The sequence below is a fragment of the Aotus nancymaae genome, unplaced genomic scaffold (assembly GCF_030222135.1).
Source record: "Aotus nancymaae isolate 86718 unplaced genomic scaffold, 86718_ANA_hifiasm-v0.15.2.pri h1tg000108l, whole genome shotgun sequence".
Taxonomy (NCBI): domain Eukaryota; kingdom Metazoa; phylum Chordata; class Mammalia; order Primates; family Aotidae; genus Aotus; species Aotus nancymaae.
In genome coordinates, this window is record NW_026988523.1 from 13,367,630 (window position 1) to 13,393,659 (window position 26,030).

A 26,030-nucleotide genomic window follows, 5' to 3' on the forward strand; every position below is an offset into this window, starting at 1 on the left:
CATAAAGGTCATGGGAAGCCATTGAGGGTTTTTGTGCAGGAAAATGGCACATTAAAAACAAATGGTCCTGCAACTTCTAGAAAGACATTAGAATTGAAAGGAGTAAATGCACCCTAACAACCCAGGGGACTCATGTTATCCAAGTAAATACTCCTCTGAAATTTAAGTTTTCATGTTTATATTTTGAATTAAAAACTAATATTGCGATAATTTCTATGTCATAGCATTCAAATAAGAGCTGTGCTCCTCTAACTTTGTGGCTGTCTGTTTAGAAAGAACTTTCTTCTGGCCAATTAGTTCTGTTGTTTGCATTTTTCTTTGATTTTCTCCTTAACTCTACAACTATCTAAGTGCTTTATGTTTCACTTCTTTTAAAATTTATCTTTTCTGTCCTTTCCCTCTTTCCAATCAAGGACATTTGTTAATTGCCCACAATATGCTCATGCATATTTATATGTCTACACCTCCCTCTCCCCTTATTGTCCCCAGGGCAGGCTTGTCCAATAGAAATATAACTCCAGCCACATATGTAAAATTTTAGAAACAGGTTAAATTAATGTTAATATATTTTATATTAACCCAATATGTCCAAAATTATGTAATTTCTACATATAGCCATTATAAAGACACAAATGAGATATTTTATATTCTCTTTTTCATCCTATGTCTTTGAAACCTGCTGTATATTTTACAGTTACAGTACATATCAATCGAGATGCTGGATTTTCAAAATTCAAAAACACGACACAATAAGGTTGGGTTTCAGGAAACATATGTATTCTGCTTCAGTTTTTAAATTTAAATGGATTAAAATTACATAAAACGTAAATTGCAGTTCCTCAGTGTTCCTCACTTCATGTGCTCAACAGCCACATGTGGCTAGTAGCCAACGTAGTGAACACACAGGTCTAGGGTTTTATATGGTGGTGTTTTCTCATTCTGCAGCTTGATAGCATCCTAGGCTCATTTTAATGAGTTTGACTGCTCTACCCTTAATGAAGAATTTGTTTGCCTTAGGAGTCTGAAAGGAGGCAGGATTTGAAAAAATTGATCACAAAAACAATTTAAGGTTCTCTAGTGGCCAGTGTAATGGCTCATGCCTGTAATCCCAGCATTTTGGGAGGCTGAGGAAGGGCAGATCACTTGAGGTCAGGAGTTCAAGACCGGCCTGGCCAACATGGTGTTACCCCATCTCTACTAAAAATCCAAAAAAATTAGCCAGGCGTGGTGGCACACACCTGTTATCCCAGCTACTTGGGAGGCTGAGAGGCAGAAGTTGCAGTAAGCCAAGACTGCACCACTGCACTGCAGACTGGGCAGCAGAGTGAGAGTCTATCTCAAAAAAAAAAACAAAAAAAAAAACCATGCATTTGTCTGCTATCGGAAGAAAAAAAGAAGTATCACTTACAAAAAGTGCTAATAATTTGACACTGCTCCCTAAACCCCACCAATTGAAAATGTCCTAATATTGAAAGGTAGAGACAGTGCAGATAACTTATTTTTCTTTCACCTACTCCCTTCTTACTAATTGTTACTTCTCACATAGCTACTGTGTGCATAATTTATAGCGGGTTTGCATTGTTCTTTTCTTTCTCTTTCTTTTCTTTCTTTCTTTTCTCCTTCCTTCTTTCCTTCCTTCCTTTCTCTCTCTCTCTCTCCTCTCTCTCTCCTCTCCCTCCTCTCTCTCTCTCTCTCTCTCTCTCTCTCTCTCTCTCTCTCTCTCAATTGCAGGCACACACCACCATGTCCAGCTAATTAGTAGAAACGGGGTTTCACCATGTTGGCCAGGATGGTCTCCATCTCTTGACCTCGTGATCCATCCGCCCACCTCTACCTCCCAAAGCGCTGGGATTATAGGTGTGAGCCACTTGAGCCTGGCCTGCATTGTTCTTATTCAGACTAGATTCAATTTAAGGCAAGATAAGCTCTTTAATCATATGATAATAATACTTAGTCTTCAATTAGTGATGCAAACAAGGGGTAAATAGTGTCAACAGCAGTGAGCAGAGCAGCCCAGTGCTAAAAGGAATCCATAGGCCTGAGCCCAGATAGCGCCTGAGTGGCCTCAGACAGCTGTGGGAACAGCAGAGCCTAACACTCCTTGTACTAATCTGCCTGTGCCCAGCAGAGGGGTGAAAAGACAGAACAGCCCTGTGGGAGGTGCTCTGGCCTTTCCTCTGGAGCAGTTGCTTCCTCTTTCTTTGGTAACCCTCATGTTTCCGATCGTGCTAACTTCTTTTTTCAACTAACAAAATCTCAAAGATTGATGATGGCAAATTCTAACTCAGTTACCTGCTTGCTAAAGCTTAGAAGAATATGCTGTCTTCCCACTTTTTTTGGTAGGTGGAGGTGAAGTTTCCTGATCATAAGAGCTCAGGCCCTCCAGACATGAGTTCTAAAGCTTCCATTTCGTTGGCTCAGGATCAAAGAAAATCCTGATAATGATAGTGATAATGTGCAACTTCAAGTCATCAGATATTTATTAAGCACCTAGTATGTGGTACAGCAGGAGAAGCATTAAAAGTTCAAGTACTAAGAATGTACCTACTATGTGTTCAGTACTCTGCTAGGTACTGGAATAATAACAGTAACCAGAACAACAATAACTAAGATTTATAAGTGCTTATATGGTGCTAGGAACTGTACTAAGCAATTTAGTTATTTTTATTATTCCCATTTTTCACAGGAGATTGTGGCACAAAGAGGTTAAATAACTTGCCTATGTAAACAAACTAGAATACGGGTTTCCCATTTCACCTAGAGGTGAGATGACTTTCCAAAGGTCACACAGCAAGTGAAAAGTGGAGCCAGGCAACCTAGCCCCATGACCCCACACTTGAGCTTTAAACAGGTTAAATGTAAATGAAGATAATGATATATACTTTCAGAACCTTATACATTTGCTAAATAATCCATGTACTATGTCTAGCACAGAGCTTGGTAAACATTATCATTATTAGGAATTTATTAATCCAAGTGCACAATCACTCAGTATGCACTGGTACAGCCACCCCAGTTGTTAAAATATTGAAATGTTTCCATGTCAGTTGATAGAACTTCTGCCCCTGGGCCTGTGAGTAGCGCCCTTACTGGCCATGCAACCCCTCTTGCAGAAGCCCTCCAAACCCCTAGGATTGTAAGGGCCTCCAGGACCCTGTTCTGATAGCTAGTGCCTGTGCTGCACCAGTTTTTATGTATTTTCACCATATCCTGACTACAAATATGAGCTGGGCTCCTGCCTTCAACAAGGGCATAGTCTGGGAGGGACACTGGGCATGACAGGAGAAAGTGACGAGGACAGTGATGGAGTGTGCTGAGCACAGTGGTGGATGATGGAACAGCTCAGCCTAGGCACGTCAGAAAGTCTTCATGGGAGGCAAGAGACTGGCGCGAGCAATAACCTGACCGGGTGGGTGAGTGGGGGCATCCCAGATCATCACTAAAGTTCATTTGTCTCTCAGTTTTTTCATTCTTTTCTTTTCTTTTTTGAGATGGAGTCTCGCTGTCTCGCCAGGCTGGAGTGCAATGACACAATCTTGGCCCACTGCATCCTCTACCTGCTGGTTTCTAGCAATTCTCCTGCTTCAGCCTCCCGAGTAGCTGGGACTACTGGTGCGTGCCACCATGCCCGCCTAATTTTTTGTATTTTTAGTAGAGACAGGGTTTCACCATGCTGGCCAGGCTGGTCTTGAACGCCTGACCTCGTGATCTGCCTGCCTCGGCCTCCCAAAGTGCTGGGATTACAGGTGTGAGCCACCCCGCCCTGCCAGTTTCTTTATTCTTGTTGCCTCCAACTAGTTCAAGTCTTTACAACCCTTTGCCTAAATTCCCACAAGAGCTTTATATGTGCTCATCTATGCACCAACTGTTCTGGAATCTATTCTGTGGTTCCCTTAGTGAACAACCTTTAGTGAGGTCCCTGTGGTCCTGTCTCCTCACTGAGGCACCTACACCCACTATCATGCAGCCCCGGACTCTGTTTCTAGCCTTTCCCACTTGCTTTTGGGCAGGTGCCCAGAACACCTGCAAAATAAGATGTTCCCTCCACTGGACTCTGTTGCTCCTGCTGCTTGGAACTTGTGGATCCTACCTCAGAGGCTTTCAGCACCCTCTTCAGATACAACATTTTTGGTGAAACTTTCTCCCATCTTTATTCCTTTCTTCTCCCACCCAGAGGCAGTACGTGGAGCTGTGCGTTCTGAGAACTAGCATACATTGATAGCTTACGATATGCCAGGTGCTGTTCTATGAGCTCTGAGCTTTGCATGTGCTACCTTGTTCTATCCTCACAAAAACTCTAAGAGGTAGGCATTATCATTATCTTTATTTTTATTTTATTTATTTTTTTTAGACAGTCTTGCTCTGTCACCAGGCAGAAGTGCAGTGGTGCAATCTTGGCTCACTGCAACCTCCGTCTCCCAGGTTCAAGCAATTCTCCTGCCTCAGCCTCCTGAGTAGCTGGAATTATGGTCACCTGCCACCACACCCGGCTAATTTTTGTACTTTTTTTTTTTTTTTTAGCAGAGACGGGGTTTCACCATATTGGCCAGGCTGGTCTTAAACTCCTGACCTCAAGTGATTTGCCCACCTCAGCCTTCCAAAGTGCTGGGATTACAGGCGTGAGCCACTAGGCACAGCTGATTATCTTTATTTTTTAATAAAAAAGACGGCAGCACGGTGAAGTGAAATAATTTTCCAGAAGTCATACAGCAAGTGAAAGGCAAAGCTGGGATTCCAACCCAGGAAGATTGCCTCCACAGTCTATGCTCTTAATCATTGCTTCATAGTGGCCAATAACTTGCAAAGAGAAAAAGAGAAGAGAAAAATTCTTGCATTTTTACTCAATATATGCTACTTGGTTTTGTAATTATTTGTGACATTATTTTATCTCTTTCTCTAAGTGAGCTGAAAATTCCTAGAGGGAAGGAACTCTGGGGTCTCAGAGCCTACTGCCTCAGTTACCATCAATTGTGGGCACATCACATCCCCTGGAGATTATGAATTGGTCATGATCAAGCCCACCCTTCACTGGTATTTTTCCTAAATAAATTCATTGCTTGGTCAACCCCTGGGGCAGGATCAGGCCCAGGGTTCCACATGGACTCCAAGAAAGCAGTGCTTAGTTATCTCATTCAGATTGTGGCTGAGAGTTGTCATTTATCTTCTGTATAATAAAGCAGATGTGTATGTGACTTCCCCCTTTCAGCAGTGGAGACACTGAAGCGGCCTGAGGTCCTCAGGCAGGTCTGTGGTGGAGTTTGCTGGAACTAACTGGAACTGACTCCATGCTTCCAGTCCAGGACTCTGAGCAACCCTGTGGCAATCCTGCCCTAATACACTTATAAGGACCAGTAGATGGACTAAGTTCTTGACAGACCAGAAAATTCTGGAACTCCCTTGCCTTATATTTTTACCTTGACACAAAATGAAATTATGACATCATGGGAACACAGGACTTCTCTCTTTGTATTTTCAGAACTTGCTCGATTTTTCCAAGGGTAGACTGGTCAGTCCTTGTAATGGAAAAAAAAAAAAAAAAATCATTGTGGAGAACCTGTAACATCTTCCACCTAACCTGTTTGATAACTGGCTTTGTTCCAGAATCTGGAGAACAAAGTGAAAAATGCCAGCTTTAGACGACAACCAATAACTTTGTATCTAGACACAATTCCTTGATAAGCCAAAAAACTAGCCAAAAACTTTTAGAATTCCCCTTTTCTTTAGGGTTAGAACTGACAGCTGCTAAGAGTGTATGTGACTCTATCAGGGGGAGCGGCTCATCCAAAAATAATAACTGCCAAATACCTTGCAGTAATGCTGTTTGTTATCCATAAGTGTCCTACGCCGCGTATAGCCACCGTCTCTATCTTAGGGTCGAGGGGGATGGCTTACAGGTGTGGCTGGCCTGGAAACCGTTGCGTGGCTGGTGAGGGCGGAGTCGATCAAGGAAGGATCAGGACTTTACGGCAGAGCAGAGTCCACCACCACGCTCGGATGAAAGTTCGAAGATTTTGTTCGCTTTGTTTCTGGCAAGCCATCACACAAGCCAGAGTCCGTAACTCCAAACAGTAGCGCCCACTAGCACAGCCCCCGACCCGCCCTCCCCCGCCCCTGGTCGGCGGCCGCACGCCGTCGCCCCCTTTAAGAGCCTGCTCCGCGGGACTAACGTTCGAACGGGCCCTGGCGCCCCTCCTCGGGCTCCGATTGGTCGTGCGCGGCGCACGAGGGCGCGCCGGCCAGCCCCGGAACAGCTGGCGGCCCTTCGTGATTGGCGGTCGCAGAGCCTATATAAGGCGCGGGGCGGCTGGGCTGCCCTGTTCAGCGACCGGACCCGAAGCTGGGCGTTTGTCTGGAGTGGAGAGGTCAGCGGGGCAGCGCGCGCGTCACCGGAGTCGTTTCTCTTCGGAGTCTTAGGCGATCGAGGGTGTGTCCAGGGGCGGACTTGTTTGTGTTTCCCGTTCCCTCCCAACTTCCGAACGTGACACCCCGTCACCCCGGCGCCGGCGGCCGTGTGCAGGGGAGGCAGGATGGAGTTCAAGCTGGAGGCTCACCGTATCGTCAGCATCTCCCTGGGCAAAATCTACAACTCGCGGGTCCAGCGCGGCGGCATCAAGCTGCATAAGAACCTCCTGGTCTCGCTGGTGCTGCGCAGCGCCCGCCAAGTCTACCTGAGTGACCCGTGCCCCGGCCTCTACCTGGCGGGTCCCGCGGGGACCCTGGCGCCGCCGCCGCCGCAGCAGCCCGGGGAGCTGGCGGCCGGGCCACCCGCCGGCTGGGGAGAGCCGCCCCCGCCCGCCGCCCGTGCTTCCTGGCCGGAGACCGAGCCACAGTCGGAGCTCTCCGCGGTCTCAGAGGCGCCGCGGGTAGGGGACGCGGTGCCGGCGGCCACGGTGACCGGAGTCGGGGATGTTCCTCAGGGCGGAGAGGCGGACGCGGCGGAAGCTGCCTGGAGCCGCGTGGAGGGGCCTTGCCAGGCGGCGGCCGGAGAAGCCGAGGGTCCCGCCGGTGGCTGGGCTGTCTTCCCCTTGGGGTCTCGTGCCGCTCGCCGCCCCTGCGGCTGCCCCCTAGGTGGGAAGGACCCGCCAGGTACACCGGCCGCGACCCCCCGTTCTGCCTGCTGCTGTGCGCCGCGACCCGCCGAGGACGAGCCTCCCGCGCCGCCCGCCGTGTGCCCCAGGAAGCGCGGCGCGGCGGGGGTGGGCGGCGGCCCGGCGAGCTGCCCGGCGCCCAGCTCGACCCCGCTCAAGAAGCCCCGCCGGAACCTGGAGCAGCCGCCGAGCGGGGGAGAGGACGAGGACGCGGAGGAGATGGAGACCGGGAACGTGGCTAACCTCATCAGCATCTTCGGTTCCAGCTTCTCGGGACTCCTACGGAAAAGCCCCGGGGGCGGCCGGGAGGAAGAGGAGGGAGGGGAGAGCGGTCCGGAAGCCGCCGAGCCCGGGCAGATCTGCTGCGATAAGCCGGTGCTGAGAGACATGAATCCCTGGAGCACAGCCATCGTGGCCTTCTGAGCCCCTGCCTCCGTGCGGGGAGGAGGTTGAGCAGCGGGCGTCCCCGAAGTGAGAGCCGGGACCCTCCCGGCTGCGAGGACGCCCAGAGACCGCAGGCGCTGAGCGCGTTGGGCAGACTGGTCGCCGCCGGGCATCGCAAACTGCCCCCGGGCGCGGGGGCCCTGCCGGCCCGGGACTCTGGAGGCTTATCTGGAGACCAGGGAGCTTGAGGCTCATTGGAAGAGGACGATCGTTAACTTTTGTGTTTGTGTATGTCAGTGTGTGTAAGTTTGTCTTGTGGCATTGAGACTATTTTGTCCTTCTGGAATGCACCACTCCTTCCCCGGGGCTTACGAGACTGGGGGCAGACAGGGACTTTCCTCTGCCTACAGCGTGGAGAAGGAAGCGGCTAAAAGGTTTGGGCCGGGGAGTTCCCCATTCGTTCTCCGGAGAGGGAGGGACTTTACACCCACCTCTCACCGGAAAGCTAGACCCGCTTCAGGGCCAGGAGTGGCGTTTCCGCACAGGATTTCCTAAGAGAGGGATTTGAGCCACGAGCACCGACTTGGATTCCTTCCCTCCCTCCCCACTTTTCTTTCCCAATGAGGAAACGCATATGTCCTGTGATTACTCTAGGAAAGGGGAATATTAACGGCCCTTCGCTTCACCGCAGGGGAGAAAAAGCTTGACGAACTTCACAGAAGAGTTCAAGCTTGGAAATACGGAGTTTGTAGAGAAAAGATACATTTTTAAAAGCTCTAGGTCAGAACTACTACACAGTGCTTTTAAAAAGTGTTTAATGAAAGTTTACAGACAGAAGCCCTAAGTGAAAAGACCTTATGGTTTTGTAGATAAGGTGACTCCAGTCTTTGTTGTATAAAGGTTGGGGGAGCTGATAAGGTTTTTGTACAGTATTTTCTCCTTCGTTGTATTGATTTTTGTATAAAAATGTAACTTCTACGTGTCTAACACGTATTAAATATTTTGAAGCAACGTAACTGCCTCCTTGTCTGTAATAACCTGCCTGGGTTGGGAGGGAAGTGGGAGGAGGGAAACCAGGGCCTGTGCTAGAAAATTGAAGGTGTGGTTCTTGGTATCAGTCATTCGCAGACTGAGGACATTGTTTACTGACTCGACTAAGTATCAAGAGAGACACGTTTAATTTTTTCTCCTAGATCAGAGGACTGCTATTAGATACTGATATCAGCGACCTGCCAGGTTCTTGAAACCTGCCGCTACAACTGCCTTTTGTAAGGTCAGTTTAGGCCAATTTGACTGTCACCCAATACGTGGGTGTCCATTTTATTAAGTAATTTAAGCACCAACTTTTGAAGCCCTGCTCATCCACAAAAATGTTTTTCAGCAAAACTTTTAGTTTCCTGTTAAATGGATCATCTTTTCGCTTTGTTATTGAAAAAAAGATAGTAGTATACCTTAAAAGCCCGTTGGAACTGACATAGGAAGCTGAAAGAGACTGACTTGTCCAAATTGTCAGGTCCACCTCTGCATCTCAACGGGTGTCAGGATGTAAATGTTCAATTTTTCTCATATCTAGAAGGAAATGTATAGGTGAAAGGGAAATTGCATCAAACTAGATAAGGAAGGGAGGGCTGGGCAAATTTAATTCTCATTTAGCAAAACTTCCTGATTTGTTTTTGTTACTCAAAAGGTAACATCAGTGTTTGGGTCATGGTAGAAACGTGATGACAGCGAAATCATTCATTGATTTTACTAAAATCACTGCCATTAGAGAGCTTTTTGTCTCTTCATATTCAGTGTTTGAAAGGTATTCAGCAATCTATTTCAGAAGCAAACCAATTAGGGAATGTTTATTAAAATACGGTACAGTTGCCAGGACTTTTTATGGTACTGGTTTCTAACAATTTATGAGTACATAGGGTGTTTCAAAGATGGGAGAGATTGAAGAAAGAGACAAAGCTTTAAAGGTCATAGCCTTCGAGCATAAGAAACATGAATGGTGCCTTGGCCTTAACTCCGAATTATATGAACTTCTGTCTTAGCTGAATAGGCCAGTGCCTGGTGCCTTGATACTTCTGCAAGTCTATTAGCGGTTCCTTAAGCATAAGGAACTTTCTACTTTATGCTCCGTCAACAGCATAATGTATTTACAGAACTAACATTCTCAAAGTAGGGTCTTGTTAAATTGACTTTTTCTTTGAGAAAGTAGCTACTTAAATTCTGTTAAAGCTATGAAAGATCCATCAAGTGCTGACTGCTTAAACTGAAGAAGGTGTCCAGGGCCTTAATTCTGCAAACATTTCCTGTTGCTATAAAGTATGATGCTTGAACAGCGATCTCAGTGTATTTTATGTTTGAAAGGGGGTAACGTGGTGTGTTTAAGAGAGCTGATGTGTTTTGGATGAGACTAAAGTTGATCCTTAGTTTCACATTAAGATGAACCTGAGACCATGTGTCTTTTTAAAGATATAACTTGGCATACTTGATAGGAAGATAAAGCTCTGTAGGAATTAGAAAAGATCATTCTCTTTTTTGTTGTTGCAGAATTGTTGTAGAAGCAGTATTGTGTGGTAGAGCATGGGCCCTGGAGCCACGCTACCTGAAGTCTTCCTTTATTCTGTTATAAAAAGTAAATACAAAGTGAGCTGTGTTGGCTAGGTTCATCTGGAACTCCTAGCCTCAAGCAGTCCTCCTGCCTCAGCCTCCCAAAGTGCTGGGATTACAGGTGTGAGCCACCGCACCCAGCTGGCTTGGATTTTTCTCTCTTGGCTCTGCCACTTAGCTGTGGGACCCTGGACAAGTTACTTCATCTCTCTGTGCCTCAGTTTTTTTCAAATGTAAAATGGGGATAATCGGATCTAACAGGGTTGCAAAAATAAGTTAATGCTCTTAAAGAATACCTCATACAAAATAAGCACTCAACTGTTAATTATTGTTTATGTAGAAGTGAATTCTGTGTATAAATTAGATTCACTGTGGTCAAAGATTTGTGTATATTTGGAAGAAAGGAGGAGAATGGAGAATCTATTTTTAAGTGATCCTAACTGTGAATGCTGGGTTCTTTTATTCCTCTGTTTTTCTGTGGACACTTGGCAGTCAGGAAGCTTTGTTCTACCAACATAGTTTTGTTGCTGTGAATGTCTCACACCAACCTGGTGATTTTTCCAATTGCATCAAACAACTATTTTCAGGGAGGAGTAAGCTTGAGTGAAAACAGACAAGGAACAAAGTCCTTGTTGACATACAAATGCTTTCTATGGATGAGTAAAGAAAAAAGTAGCCTAGGCTGGGTGTGGTGGCTCACACCTGTAATCCCAGCACTTCGGGAGGCTGAGGGGGCAGATCACGAGGTCAGCAGTTCGAGACCAGCCTGGCCAACATGGTGAAACCCCCGTCTACTAAAAATACAAAAATTAGCTGGGCGTGGTGTCCTGTAATCCTGTCTACTTGAGAGGCTGAGGCAGGAGAATCACTTGAACCCAGGAGATGGAGGCTGCAGGGAGCCAAGACCGCGCCATTGCACTCCAGCCTGGGAAACAGAACAAGACTCCTCAAAAAAAAAAAATTAAAAGAAAAAGCCGATAAAGTTATTTTTAGCTTGAATTACTTGGGTATGGAATGTTTAAACCATGCCCATTGATAGGTCCTGGACAAGAGCCTTCCCAATGCCAACCTAGGGCTACCACACAACCAAATGAGATGTAGTGTGACTAGAAGCAATGCCATGGTTTTAGTACCTAACCGTTTCTTGACCACTCTGGGAGGGACCTAGTCTCTTAATCAAATTAACCTTAGCTTTGGGCTGTTAAAAACAAACAAACAAACAAAAACAACAACAACAAAAAAAACTGACAGCTGTGTAAAAGCCAGATTTTTAAATTTTTTATTTTTTATTTTTTGAGACAGAGTCTCACTCTGTTGCCCAGGCTGGAGTGCAGTGGTGTGATCTTGGCTCACTGCAACCTCTGCCTCCTAGGTTCAAGCGATTCTCCTGCCTCAGCCTCCTGAGTAGCTCTGACTACAGGTGCACGCCACCACACCCAGCTAATTTTTTGTATTTTTGGTAGGGATGGGGTTTGACAGGGTTAGCCAGGATGGTCTCCATCTCCTGACCTCATGATCCACTTGCTTCAGCCTCCCAAAGTGCTGGGATTACAGGCATGAGCCACCGCACCTGGTGTAAAAGCCGGGTGTTTAAAGTGCTTTCTGACAACTACTCCAAGATCACATAATAGGGAATAAAGGTGATAAATGCTGGTAATGTACTTTTTTTTTTTTTTGGGGGGGGGACAGAGTCTCACTCTTGTCGCCCAGGCTGGAATGCAATGCTGCAATCTCAGCTCACTGTAACCTCTGCCTCCCTGGTTCAAGCTATTCTCCTTCCTCAGCCTCCTGAGTAGCTGGGATTACAGGTACCTGCCACCACACCTGGCTATTTTTTGTATTTTTAGTAGAGATGGGGTTTCACCATGTTGGCCAGGCTGGTCTCAAACTCCTGACCTCAGGTGATCAGCCCACCTCGGCCTCCCAAAGTGTTGAAATTACAGGCGTGAGCCACCACGCCTGGCCCAGTATGTATTTCTCAACCATGTCACTTCAACTCTGTCTTTCCTTTCAGAAACCATCATTTGTTCTTGGCAACAGGGACTTATGATGGAAAGCCTGAATTGCTCCTCCAAAGTGACTGGGTTTTCTCTATGGCACCAAATAACCTTTCCATTCCTTCTACTCATCACTGATTGGATTTGGGAGTGTGAAAAGAGAGGAAATGGGTCGTTTAGCAAATTTGGTGGAAAGCTTCTCAGAATAAAGATGTAGGAAATACTAGGAATGAAATTAATAATTATAAAACTGTTTGATCTTATCACTGGGTTAGTCTGAGTCTCTCTTACTGCAACTTACTAGGCATGATAACCTAGCTTCTCAGATCCTGTGTGATGGGGTCGACAGGCTAATCCCACTGTGATACGGAGTTTGATGGACATTTATTTCCTTGCACTTTTTTTAAAAAAGTAGAGTTAGTTCAGTTCACTGAATAACCAAAGGATTTCTGATCTCTTGCCCTAAATATTTTATTCTTGTCCTGTTTGTGAATTTTTTATTCTTCTAGACTTCCTTTTATCCCAGCAGTCCCTGAAAGAAGACAGGAATGAAAAGAAACGCTGATCCAACCTTTCCGTGACTATGAAAGAGGCCATTACTATGAGGTGCAGGGCTCCGGTGGGGAGGGAGGCCTGCTTCCCAGGATTTCTGGCACTCTTTCCAGTAATGAGCAGTTTGTCTCTCAGCCTTTGAACCATTGTTCAAATTTAAAATTCGACCCAGTGGAAAGCCTTGGGAGGAAAAACACAGAAGCAGAGTTAGGAATTACTGTGATCTTAACGCATGCCTTTGGAGGTTTTCAGTAACAATTCTTAAGGGTACGATAGGGAACAAATATGGATGAGCAGAAAGTGTGAAAGGATATGCACTTCTAGCTGAATGCCTCCTTCCTGAGTCAAACAGTTTTTCCCAAAGCCTGCTACCACTGTCTCCTCCCCGAGTGGGAATGGGGGTTTTAACATAAAATCTCTCTCTAGCAATTGCTCCCTCCCAGAGGAATACAGCCCAAAACATTTTTGCTGGACCACAGCCTGGGATTTATCTCAGGTCTCTGGAATCCTTCAGGCAGGGAAGGAGAACCCTCCAGGGACTGCATTCCTGAAAGGGTCTCTCCTCTCTCCCAGCCTCTCCTTTCTTCTCTCCAGACCAGCAGCAGCCCTACCACTGGATGCTGCCTACTTATGGGCAAATGAGAAAGAGTCTTGGCAACCAGCTTTTGGACGCTGCAGGAAGAAGGGTTGGTACCCAGCACTGCCACCAAGCATCTCTAGCAGGTGATTTTTTTAGGAGACTGGCAAAGAGCTGGCCTGGTGTATTATATTAGTCCGTTTTCACATTGCTATAAGAAATACCTGAGACTGGGTAACTTATAAACAAAAGAGGTTTAATTGGCTCACAGTTCTGCATGTCTAGGGAAGCCTCTGGAAACTTAACAATCATGGCAGAAGGGGAATTGGGCAGGTTTTTTTTTTTGAGACAGAATTTCACTCTTGTTGCCCAGGCTGGAGTTCAGTGGCACAATCTCAGCTCACTGCAACTTTCACCTCCTGGGTTCAAGCCATCCTCCTGCCTCAGCTTCCCAAGTGGCTGTGGTTACAGGCATGTGCCACCATGCCTGGCTAATTTTGTATTTTTAGTAGAGATGGGGTTTCTCCATGTTGGCCAGGCTGGTCTTGAACTCCTGACCTTATGATCCACCCGCCTCGGCCTCCCAATGTGCTAGGATTACAGGCATGAGCCACTACACATCTTACATGGCAGCAGGTGAGCGCAGGTGTGAGCGCAGGAAAAGCCACCATTTATAAAACTATCATGGGAACAGCATGGGGGAACCACCCTCATAATCCAATCACTTCCCTCCCTCGACATGTAGAGATTACAATTTAAGATGATACTTGGGTGGCGACATAGAGGGAAACCGTATCATCTGGGATGTTAGCTGGTAAATCTACTTTTTATGCAAGAAAGTTTTCTGGGACCCGGTCACAAGTAGCCTCTAGGCCTGTGTGATAAGCCTATCCCTAACTTACAGGATGGTGAGACAGCTGCCCCCTTTCAACCCATTTAGCACCAAGGCAGCCCTGGTCCCAGCCCTCTGCTTTTTCCCTATGAATGGGGCCTCTGCAAGGTTGCCCCAGCCCAATCATTCCACCTTTGCTTTTCTAGAATTCAGGGATGTTCGGAAAGCCATGTGTTCCCACCTGCTTGTTCTTCAACCCATTCCAGCTCTCAAGTCTTGGGGCAGAGCAGCTGTTGAAAACCTGCATGCTGTGAGGTAAAAGAAAAACCATTTTGTTCCCTCTGTGCAAATCAGTGTTCCCCCTTCTCCAAACACTGACGTTGTCTGCGAAGTGTAGGATTTCCACTGGTACTCTCCACACTTGATCCTCTTCCAGAATCCAAGGTACCATCCATGAGTTTTTCTCTGCACTGATCCACATCTGGTTCTTTCTTTCCAGCCGGTCACAGGATCTGCCTGTCCTCTGTGGCACAGATACTTCCTTCATCACTGTAGCTGTTTTGTCTTTCCATTTCTGTCTGTCTGGGTCTTATTCTGTCTCCCTTTCCTCCACCCTCTCCTGAGGACGCTTGCATTCATTATTTTCCCTGGGAAGAGTCTGACTGCTAAGGAGAGCTATAAGTGGGAATGCTATAGCCTGGTATGAAGGAGCAAAGATTTGGATTTCTTGACCATGAGACTTGCAAAGGATCTCCAGAGACTCTGGGCCCTGAAGATCAAGCCACAGCTGTGTTAGCTGGAAATCATCCTCTCACTGTGTCTTACCAGACTGCCAATTCCATCATAATAGCAGCGGGTGGGTAGGGGAGTATACGTCCTAGAAACAGGAGCAGCAGCTGAAACCCAACTTGGCTTGTGGCCAGATGCAGGAAAGGAGAGGCAAAGCCAGGGGAGCCTGAACGTGGGCTACACAGCATTTCCACTCCCCACCTCAACTTTTTTTTTTTTTTTCTGGAACTGCGTGTGCTGCTTTCTAGAACAGATAATGAATCACAGAGCTGCTCAGATGGAGAAATCCAAAAGTGCCTCTTTGCCTTATCTCCCCCTTCCAGGCTTTGATTGATTAATAGAGACTTTTTACAGTCACTAAAGTGGGAGTGGGGAGTCCTCATAAACCCTGGGGTCGTGCAGCAGGGGTGGCCAGCAGGAAGTGAGCTACAGCGTTGTGAAGTGACCGGGGGCGGTGGAGGAAGAACTGCCACTCAGTCAAGTTCTGCTCAAGAAGGTCTGCTCCGGGCCGAGTGAATTTAGGGCAGGAGCACCCCACCCACTTTTTACTCCTTGGCTTTTCTTAAACTGCATCACAACCTCCTGTTTTCTTCAGACAATTTCCAAGTTTTATTTTTGGTTTGGAAAAGGGTGAAAGTGCCTTGGCATCTGCATTTATCAGCTATCACTCTGTGTGACCTACTTAAGAGATTGTGTAGTGACTTTTCTTTTTAGGGCCATGGGAGAAATCCCTAAAGGCAAAGATTCTGTGTCAGAAGCTGAAGGTGAGGTATATAGGGTGGTCTGCTTGGGTGGCAGTTCCTGCAGGTTTCTCCCCGCACCCCACTCCCTCCTCAGAATGCATTTTGAAAGGCGCTCCTAGCCTGCACTGCAGAGAGCAGCCGTAAAGATGCAGTGTGGGGGCGATTCTGGTGTGTGGGCTGGCCCAGCTGTCTGCTTCCCAACCTTCCAGTCACCTCAGCATCAGGCATCTGGCTGCCTAACATGGAGCTGGCAGCTTGCTAAGGCTCCTGAATGCCCTCAGGAGATGAAGCGGGGAGTCTCTTACTTTACCAGGCAGAAGAGACTAAATGAGCTCCAGAGCGTGAGGAGCAGGTCATCATGGTCAAGTGAGGACCCAAGCAGAGGCAGTGTTAGAATCAGCGCTGGACTGATTCCTTGAAACCCCTCTGGGCAAGGGACTGTGGTCCTGACTCTGAACACGTGACTCACGATTTGGAAAGTCATTCATCTTTCTTGGTTTCTATTTACAGTTTTAAAATAAAGTATCCACTTGCCTCACAATTGTGATTAGAAGATAAATAGATTAGAAGATAATCAAAATTGTGATTAGAAGATAAATGTTAGTACAGCAAATCTCAAAGAGATAAACAACTGAGTCCCGGATCCCATCAATTAAGCATTGACAGGAATACCCTGAAGAAACTCATGAATAGGGAATACAAAGATGAAGACGACAGGATCCTGGCCCTCAAGGCCATTACATTCCAGTTGAGACAGAAAACAACACAGAACCGGCCCCCCCGCCCCGCCCCGCAAAACCTGACAATAGGTAAGGAAGTGTGGGCTAACCGCTTGCTTCCCAAAGTGTGGGCCAGGGACCAGCAGCATGGGTATCATCTGAGAGCTTACAAGAAATGGAGAGAATCTCAGGCCCTACTCCAGACCTACTGAATCTGTAGTTTAACAAGATCCCCAGGTGATCAATATGCACATTAAAGTTTAAAAAGCAGGTATTTCCACTGATCTCAGAATCAAGTGTGAATTTCCCAGCTTTAGGTCGCTCATGGTCTGTGTCTTGTTCTTGTTATTTCTTCTCTCACATGCTGCCTCCAGCCATATGGAATTATCTGCAGTTTAGGTAACTTTTTGCAGGCTTCTGGGCCTCTTCACATGCTGCTTCCCAGAGAGGCATGGTCAAATTTACAGCTTAACTGTGAGAATAAAGAAACTACAGGGAAGAAAGAAGGGCAGAAAGCTAAGACCTAGTGATGAGGAAACCTAGAGGTAGGGGCTGGAATAGGAAGAGGGCTCTCTGGCTCTGTGAAAAGGAACAGTTTGCAGAGAGGTAGAGCCCAGCTGCTGCGAAGGGAGATGGGGCAAACAAAGCAAATGTCATTGAACTAAAGACTGTCATTAATGAATTACTATTTTTTGAGACGGGGTCTTGCTGTGTCTCCCAGGCTGCAGTGCAGTGGCACGATCACTGCTCACTGCAGCCTCAGCCTCCCAAAGTAGTTGGGACTACAGGAGGACACCACCACACCAACTAATGTTGATATTTTTTGCAGATATAAGGTTTCGCCATGCTGCCCAGGTCGGTCTTGAACTCCTGGCCTGGATCTTCCTGCCCTCAGCCTCTCAAACTACTGGGATTATAGGTGTGAGGCACCGTACCCAGCCACATTTTTTTTTTCTTTTGATTAGAGACAGGGCCTTTGTTACCCAGGCTGGAGCGCAATCATAGCTTATTGAGGCCTTGAGCTCCTTGGCCGAAGTGATCCTCCTGCTTGAGCCTCCGGACTAGCTGGCAATACATGCACACACCTCTATGCTCAGCTAAGTTTTCATTGGTGAATTTTGACAGAGGTTTGTAGAAGATGGGAGAGAAAACTAGATTATACATGAGTGGAAAGATGTGGGGGCCCTGGCTGTAGCTCCTTCCCCAAGAAATTTGGCATAAAAGGCAAAAAAGAACCAGGTGACAGCTAGAAAAGAATCTGGGATCAATTGAAAGGGCCTGTAGACGTCTTAAGGCAGAACCACTGGGTGCAGAAACAGCTAGAGTGAGGGTGAATGGCATTTGAATATATAAACTCCTAAATATGAGTCTCTTATCAGGAGGAATAAACACTTTCTTTTCCTTCTCCTGTCAAATAAAAGGAGACAAGAGACACTAATAAATCACTCCAGGGACCTTGTTAGTATCAGCAGTCTGCAATCCCCTCCTCACTCCCAGCTCACGAAGACCCTTGCAGCTGAAACTCCAGCATACCAGTTGGCAAGGTAACAAACTGCTAAAGGATCCTGGAGAATAAAAGGATCACTCCTGAAACCCTAGTGCCGCCAGCAACTAATCTAAAGATAGAGATTTCTGATGCTTCATCCCCTTTATAGATTAGGAGTTTAAAACATGTTGGAATGCAAACATGTGCTATGAGGAAAGCAGGATTTGTCATTCTTGCCAGCAGAAAACACATGCACACACATGCACACGCACACTTGTAGTCTGTTCTCATTTGGAAAGCCAGTTATGAATGAGCATCGTTTCCTGGGTAAAAAATTTTCTCTTCCTTCCCTCCCCACCAAGTCTGACCTCATCTGTCATTTTCAGTGTTATGGAGGATTAGCCTGAGACTGAAAACAGGTTGAGACATGTCCAACAAAGAGGCTGCGGATACTGAGGAAGGAGGGAGGGAAGCCAAGCAGTTTGAGGTCTCTTAAGGCAACTGACAAGAGAGGATCAGGAGAAGAAAGTAGGAGTAAGAGAGGAGAGTGGCGTGGACGGATGGGGAAGGCAAGAGAGACAGATGTCCGTGATGATTTAAAGAGAAACACGAGGCTAAAATAAATTCAGAGTCAGAAAACAGGAAGAATGTGAGAAGTAGGAAAAGGTAACGGACTGAGAACTGCAGCGTATTCAATACAACATAGCCCCGTCCAGATGGAGAAACAGCTCTATTCCCCAGCGAACTCCTCTGGAACGTGGGAGCAGGGGCTGGGGGAATGTAAAAGAATTAATAGCTCCACACAGTAGTGGGATCCTTTCATGCTAAAGCTGTGAAAGTGATTTACAAACCAGCATCATTACTGGACCTTTGTCACAGTTTGCTGAAAAGATAGGGTGAGGCTCTAACTTGTGAGTGTTTGCATGCCTAGACCACCCAGAGACAAAACGCAACCCACAGCTCAAAATTCCTCCCTTCTGTTTGCTCTCTGTCCTAATTAGCTGAAGCTATTTCTAAAAACAAACAGATCATCTCCTCTCACAGATTCCCTTGCCCCACTGCTATCTGCATTTAGTGCCTTCTCTTGACTTTTGTCTGATCCTTCCACTCACATTCCTTCTCAGGTACCGGGGTTGCAAATCTTGGCCTCACCTCCCCACCCCCATCCCTCTTACCAACACATCTAAACACTCGTTAAGCTCACAGCATTACCTTTACAATGTACTTCACTTCTATTCCTGCTTTCTAGTTCCCACTGGTACCATCTTCCTTTTTCAAACACTTCTTCAGTCTGTTCTCCACTTTGCCTCAATAGCCCCACTCTCACCCCTGCCCCAGCCCTACCTTGTAACTAATAGATTACTCATCTGACAGTATAGTTTTGGTGGCATTATCAGTCTCTGACTCAAAAGCCTTTAATGACTTCCCGTATTCTCTATGAACTCCTCTGCCTGCCAGTCAGCCTTGCATTCAACCATTATTTATTGTCTACTCTGTGCCAGGCACTGGGTACAAAGATGTGTAAGGAAGTTGATATCTAGAGGGAAGAGGGATGAAAAACGGATCATTACAATCCAGAGTTAATACTACTGTGATATAGGAATATTGATGAGGAATACTTAACCTAGAGTGTCAGGGAAGGGTTCCTGTGAAAAGGAGGTTATTTCTGTGCTGAGGTGCAAAAGGCAAATTGGACTTAGCCAAGTAGGGCATAAGGGGAAAATCATTCCAGGCAGATTGACCTGCACGTGCAAAGGCCCTGCGGCCTCAAGAGCTGGTAGCAGCTGGACGTCAAAATGCTTCCTTCCTTCTGTTGGAGCATGGGTGTGGAGTGAAGAATGGCCCTGAGGATTAAGAGGGGTCAGACTGCAAAAGCCTGGGCATGCCATGGTAGGGGGTTTGGTCTCACCTTAAAAGATGTGAGGGAGCCAAGGAAATCTTTTAAGTGGGGCAAGAAAGCAGGGTCTAGTTAGAGGGCTGTTCAGTACTGCAGGTGAGAAACAACTGGGGCCAATGGCAACAGTGGCTCCTCTCCTGGGGCATCTATCATACATTGCCTTGTATTGCTATTTGTGTACATATTTTCAAACTTCCTGAAATTTCTTACCTCTCTTTTCTCACCAAATTGTAAACTCTTTGAAGACAAGTGCCGGACCTTAATCTTTTCTATGTCAAAGCCTTTTCTGCCAGGATCTGCTCTGATATCAGCAGAACCAGACAGTTGAAAAAATGAGGACTAGCCTAGAAGCAGTAGGCAAGAGGGAGCTCCCAAACCAAGAGAGAGAAAGGAATGTGAGGTTTCTTTTCACTCCGACCCCACACTGCCTGCAGCCCAGCCGGGTTCCCGCTCTAGTTTCTGAGAAGCAAGGTCTGAGTCACCTCTTTCTTCCTAAAATCCCCTCTTCCTCAAAGGGATCTGAAGGCCGGTGGGGTCCGAGGAGGAAGGACAGCAGGCAGCACTATCTGATTCTTTCCCCTTCTTCCACATAGACAAAGGGCAGTGATGCTGACCATGGCCAAGCACAGAAGACCCTAACCAGAATATAACGTCTACCTCTCACCCCTGGGGCCTGGCCTCCACTGGGATGGAATTTCACTTGGAGAGTGGTGAAATTAACCTCGAGAAGCTGGGTGGGAGGTGTGGAGAAGAGAGCTTGAAGGAAGGCAGGGAGTGGAATCAAATCATTTGAACCACTTCTCTGGTTACTGGGCTCTTGGCTGTCTTTCTGGTAATTGCTTGTTTATTCACTTCTCGGTTCTCAGAGGCTGTTGGACTCCGGCTGCTCTGGGAGCTGTGGGCTTACCTGACCCCCCTCCTCTCCACACCTTCTCCACTGTGTAGAACCTACTGGGAAGAAACAAAGACCAGAGTTCAAGTCCTAATGAGGTCTCCAGTGAGGCAGAGGTGAGAGTCTTCATTTGGTACCAGGCAGAGAGATGGTGAAATCCCAGAACCTGCCCTTAAATTGGCCGTTGGCCCGGTGCTCAGAATGAGTATCCCTGGGAGGTGGGCAAGCTTCTGGAAACTGGTTTCTGGGAGAGGGGCTCTAAATGCAAGAGCCCTCCTGGGCCTTTTTTGTCCCTAACCTACAGCCCTTCCCCCAGAGAGCGAATTTGAGTGCTGTGATTTAATAAATAATAAAAGTCAGAATAAAAACGTATGACAAACACAAATATGCATATTGTACCCATAAATAAAACAATAGACAAGTAAATCCTCTTATCTGACTGTAACTGGTAAGAGCTTGTAGAAATGTTCCCAAAAGGAGACAGATAAAGCCTCTTCATTAGTTAAGGTCCTTATCTGCATTTCTATGGTGAGGGATGATCACGTATTCATTTAAGTATGACTCTGCGCCTCTGGAGACAGAGATTCTGTGAAAACATTTATTAGGGGTAGGACCTTGCTAGAAAAAGCTATAGGTGTGCAATTCGTATCTTCTAATTAAAGCACATTATCACTTACTTACAAATGGTTAGGGCTGTAATAAACTAACCCTTAGGAGACCCTAGGTCAAAAAACAGATAATTTTCTAAAGAAGGGTCAATACAAAACTAATGGAAGAGTTTACTGTTGCTTTTCCTTAGGGACATTAGGTCCTTCAGGACTCTTAGCCTTGATCTCTAAGTTCAGGTCTCCCCTTTGGCCAGGCCCCTAGGGAGGCCATCAGAGTCCTTGAGCAAGTGGAAGCAGAGTTGAGTCTCCGGTGGCATCTGGGACATCTCTGCCCCTTCCTTCCCTGTACTGTAGCCTATCCTCAGCAGAGCTGAGTCTCCGGTGGCATCTGGGACATCTCTGCCCCTTCCTTCCCTGTACTGTAGCCTATCCTCAGCAGAGCTGAGTCTCCGGTGGCATCTGGGACATCTCTGCCCCTTCCTTCCCTGTACTGTAGCCTATCCTCAGCAGAGCTGAGTCTCCGGTGGCATCTGGGACATCTCTGCCCCTTCCTTCCCTGTACTGTAGCCTATCCTCAGCAGAGCTGAGTCTCCGGTGGCATCTGGGACATCTCTGCCCCTTCCTTCCCTGTACTGTAGCCTATCCTCAGCAGAGCTGAGTCTCCGGTGGCATCTGGGACATCTCTGCCCCTTCCTTCCCTGTACTGTAGCCTATCCTCAGCAGAGCTGAGTCTCCGGTGGCATCTGGGACATCTCTGCCCCTTCCTTCCCTGTACTGTAGCCTATCCTCAGCAGAGCTGAGTTTCCGGTGGCATCTGGGACATCTCTGCCCCTTCCTTCCCTGTACTGTAGCCTACCCTCAGCAGCACGTGTGGCTGCCCCAAAGCCATGTTTTCCCAGTCGATGTCCCCTGCCCAGACCACCCTCCCCACCTACCTGTTGGGCCAATGAATCCTGGCAGACTTTTCTCCTTGATGTAATGATTTGTTCGCATTTCCTTTCTCGACCAGACGGTGCCCTCCCCACCTCTAAATCACATTCATCTTCCTATCCTTCTTATCTAGCCCAGAACCTGGCAGGTGCTAGGGACTAGATGTCTGGGGAGACTCAAGTCCTGGTTCAGTCATTCACGATCTGTGTGACTTTCAGCGGGCCTTTTCATCTTTTTGTGTCTTAGCTTCTTCATTTTAAAATAAATCTTGCCAATTCCAACTTACACGGTTACAAATTAAAAATGAGACAACTGTGGAAGTGCTGAACAAAACGCCAGGTGGTGGAGGTGGTAGGAGGGGCGCTTAGCTCCAAGCGAAGACATATTTGCCTTAGTCTGCTCTGGCTGCCATAACATGATACCACAGAGTAGCTTAGGCAACAAAAATGTATTTCTCACAGATCCGGAGCATGGAAGTCTGAGATCAGGGTGCCAGCATGGTCAGGTTCTGTTGAGGGCTTTGTTTCTGGCTTGCAGATGGCCACCTTCTTGCTGTGCCCTCACATGGCCGAGGAGACAGAGAGCTCCTAACGACCCTATTTCCAGATATAGCCACATTAGGGGTTAGAGCTTCTGCACATATGAATTTTGGGGAAGCAGATTCATTCCACAGCAATACTGAAGGAGATTCATTGGCACAGAGCCCTTGAGTCCTGTCCCCACCTCCCACAGCTTGCAGATCTGGAGTACCCCCCCACTCCATATTGCAACTACAGTATATTAATCATGACTTATATACCAATTTATAGATGTTTCAATAACTAAAGCATTTGTATGACACATCTATGGCTTACGAAGAATATTTCATACGTTGTCTAACCTCACTTTTACAACTATCATCTCACAGATGAGAAAAGCAAGGCCCCAGTGGCCCAGCTCAAGTCTTATTTATTTCCCGGTCCTCTAGCCGTATACCTCCAAACTCTTGGCCACACCAAAGTACTCGGCTGTAACCACTTCAAAGAAAACAGGGCTCTAAGAGCTGGTGAAGTCTAAACTCTAGTTCCTCCGCTGTGACCACAGCTGACCGTCTTTACTTGTTCTATTTGCTTCCAAATGAATCCTTTCTTTGTGCTCTAGAATTTTATGGAGTACAAAATATATATGAAATGAGACAACATTCTTAGAGGAAAGGACTTACAAATGCAAAATATTAATATTTCATTTGTTTGACTTGGGCCTCATTTTCAAAGGATCCTGCTTTCTTTCTTTTCCCCTTCCTTCCTTCCTCCCTACTTCCCTTCTCTCTTTCTGAGACAAGAGTTTCGCTCTTGTTGCCCAGGCTGGAGTGCAATGGTGCGATCTCGACTCTCTGCAACCTCCGCCTCCCCGGTTCAAGCGATTCTCCTGCCTCAGCCTCCCGAATAGCTGGGACTACAGGCATGCGCCACCATGCCCCGCTCATTCTGTATTTCTAGTAGAGACAAGGTTTCGCTATGTTGGTCAGACTGGTCTCGAACTCTCGACCTCAGGTGATCTGCCCGCCTTGGCCTCCCAAAGTACTGGGATTACAGGCATGAGCCACCGCGCCCGGCAGGGACCCTACATACTTTCTTAGTGTTTCTTTGGGATGCTCTGCCCACCCAGGACAACGGAAGGAGGCACTCTGTGGTTTTACTTGCATCAGTTTTAGAACTTCCTACGTGCCAGTGCCTCTGCCCTGCAGACGCTCACATTCCAAACAAGTCAGGTGTAGGCTCCCCTCCTTGAAGAGGGACGGTGTGAACCGAGCTAACTCTGGTCGGCCCCTCTCCTTCCGACTTCCCATTCCCGTCCCCAAACCGCCCCGCCCAGAACGTCTCAATTCTGACCCAGACACCCTGGGAGACCGAAAGGCTCTTTTTGGGATCTGCAATAAACCCTCCTCACCACAACCAACAGACAACACGCGCGAGTGCCGTGCAAGGTGGAAACCCTTCCCTCCGGGGGGCGATCGCCCCAGGAGGGTGAAGCAGGCCTCTTTGTTCACGGGATGCCTAGCTAGTCACTTCCCTCCAGCCCAGCGCCGCCAGCGCCCAGAGCTCTGGATTCCTCCCGCTCCCCAACCCACCAGCAGGAGCGGGCTTCATTTTCCCGGTCCCCCTTTCATCTGGCCGCGCAGGCTGGGCGCCGTCAGCCAAGGTCTCCTCCCATCCCAGGAGGAAGGGCGGGGAAACCCGCGGAGGATTTAAAAGGGCGCGGAGGTCAGGCGGGCTGGGGGCGGCTCCGCGGAGAAAATGGGGCGCGCGCGTCCGCTCCTGCAGCCTCGGCCGCCGCGAAGTTTCCTCCCAGCTCCCGCCTTTCCGGGCCTGGCGGGCCGAGGGGGAGGGGAGGCTTCCTGCGCCGGCGCCCGCGGCAGCCCCAGTGCGGTCCTGCCCGAAAGCAGGCTGGGGCGGGGGCTGGGCGCGCGGCGCTGCGGGCGGGAGGGCGGGGCCCGCCGCTTTCCGAGTCACCTCCTGCGCGCCGCGGCCGCCGTTGCCAGGGTGACCGGGGGAGCTCCGTCGGGTGAAGGCGGCCGCGGCGGGGGCCGGCGGGCGGAGCGCAGCGGGCGGGACGGGGCGGGACGGGGAGGGCCGGGGGCGGGAGGCGCTGCCTCATCGCCATGGGAACGGAGCAGTTATTTCCAGCCCCTGGGCCGTGCCAGTGGCGCGGTGCCAGGGTGCGAGGGTATTGCAGGACAGCGGCAATCTGCTGCGGCCTGGGACGTAACAATGCGCCCCTTCTGCGACGCGGGGCCCGCAGGCGAGAGGTCCCGCTGGTCTGAGGGGCCGGGCCGCCCCTGCGCATCGTGCCTCCTCTCGGCGCTCCTCGGCGGGGAACCTGGCGGCCCAGGGCGCTCCCGGCTGCACGTGCTGTCCCCGCCGCCGCCCACGCCAGACAAAGCGGGGCCCTCCCGGGCGCGTTTCCTAGGCGCCCTCCTTCCCTCGATGAACCCTTTGATTTCTTTCCTTTTCTCTATTTCTCACTTCGTTCCAGCCCCCTCTCCTGCCTCCTGGAGCGCCTTTTTTTGTGCTCGCTGTCTCACGTTTGGCCCTCTCCAAAGCTCTGCCTTCACGAACGCCTCCATTTGACCTTCCCCTTCCCCCCCTCTCTGGTCTCCCTTGGTAGCTTTACAATACATCTGATGGAAAGGTGACTCTCCCCTCTCCTATTTTCAGCTCCTCGTTACCCTTTGTATTGTCCTCTCCCCTTCCTATCAGCACCTTCCTTCTGATCTCACCCTTTTCAGGACTCTTCCAGAAACTCTCTTGATGTCTCTGCCTCTTTCCCGTCTCCTTTGCACTTTTTCTTTTCTCTCTGGGCTGTGGGACAGCAGAAGGGAGATTGCAAATGGTTACCTAGATTGAGTCCTCCTTGTACCTCACTGACGCCACCCTTTTTTCTGTCACGTTGAGGTCGAATTATGTGGGCCCCTGGATGAGGCTCGGGGGTTCTGCTGCTGTTGCCGCCATTAGCAGTCTCTTTGCTTGGAAACTTAAATGAAGGAAGCTTCTGGAAACTGGCCAAAGACCCCTGAGATGCACCTTGAGGACTAAACGTCTCCCTCACTCTATCTCTGCTTGGTTACTCTTTGGTTTGTCTCAGACACCCTCTGCTTCTTCCCACTTCTTGACTCCCTTCACCCCTACCCGCCCCCCAACAATCACATTGTTCATCCCTTTGGCACCAGCTCTAGAGAGGAAAGGGTAGGTCCTCCTCTCCAGGAAGGAAGGTGGGGCAGAGTAGCTCCCGCAGGAAGGGAAGGAAAAAGGAGGGAAGGAAGGAAGTGGCCAACAGAAGGTGGAATCCGGTGGGAGGGCTTTTCATTGTTTGAACTTCTTTCCTTTTTAGCTCTGCAAAGTCAAGCCCAAGGCTGTCTCACCAAGGTTCTGCTGCCATCTCTAGAACCCCAGCTG

At 48.3% G+C, this 26,030-nt stretch overlaps 1 protein-coding gene across 1 annotated transcript; it reads left to right on the forward strand.

Moving 5' to 3' along the window:
- Positions 1 to 6,330: 6,330 nt before the first annotated feature.
- Positions 6,331 to 8,483, forward strand: IER5 (immediate early response 5). The gene has a single exon (XM_021668078.2). The coding sequence runs from the start codon at positions 6,528 to 6,530 to the stop codon at positions 7,509 to 7,511; it is 984 nt and encodes a 327-aa protein (XP_021523753.2). The 5' UTR covers positions 6,331 to 6,527; the 3' UTR covers positions 7,512 to 8,483.
- Positions 8,484 to 26,030: the final 17,547 nt, after the last annotated feature.

Coding starts and splice junctions, on each gene's coding strand:
- IER5 (XM_021668078.2), top strand. CDS start 6,528: ATGGAGTTCAAGCTGGAGGCTCACCGTATCGTCAGCATCTCCCTGGGC.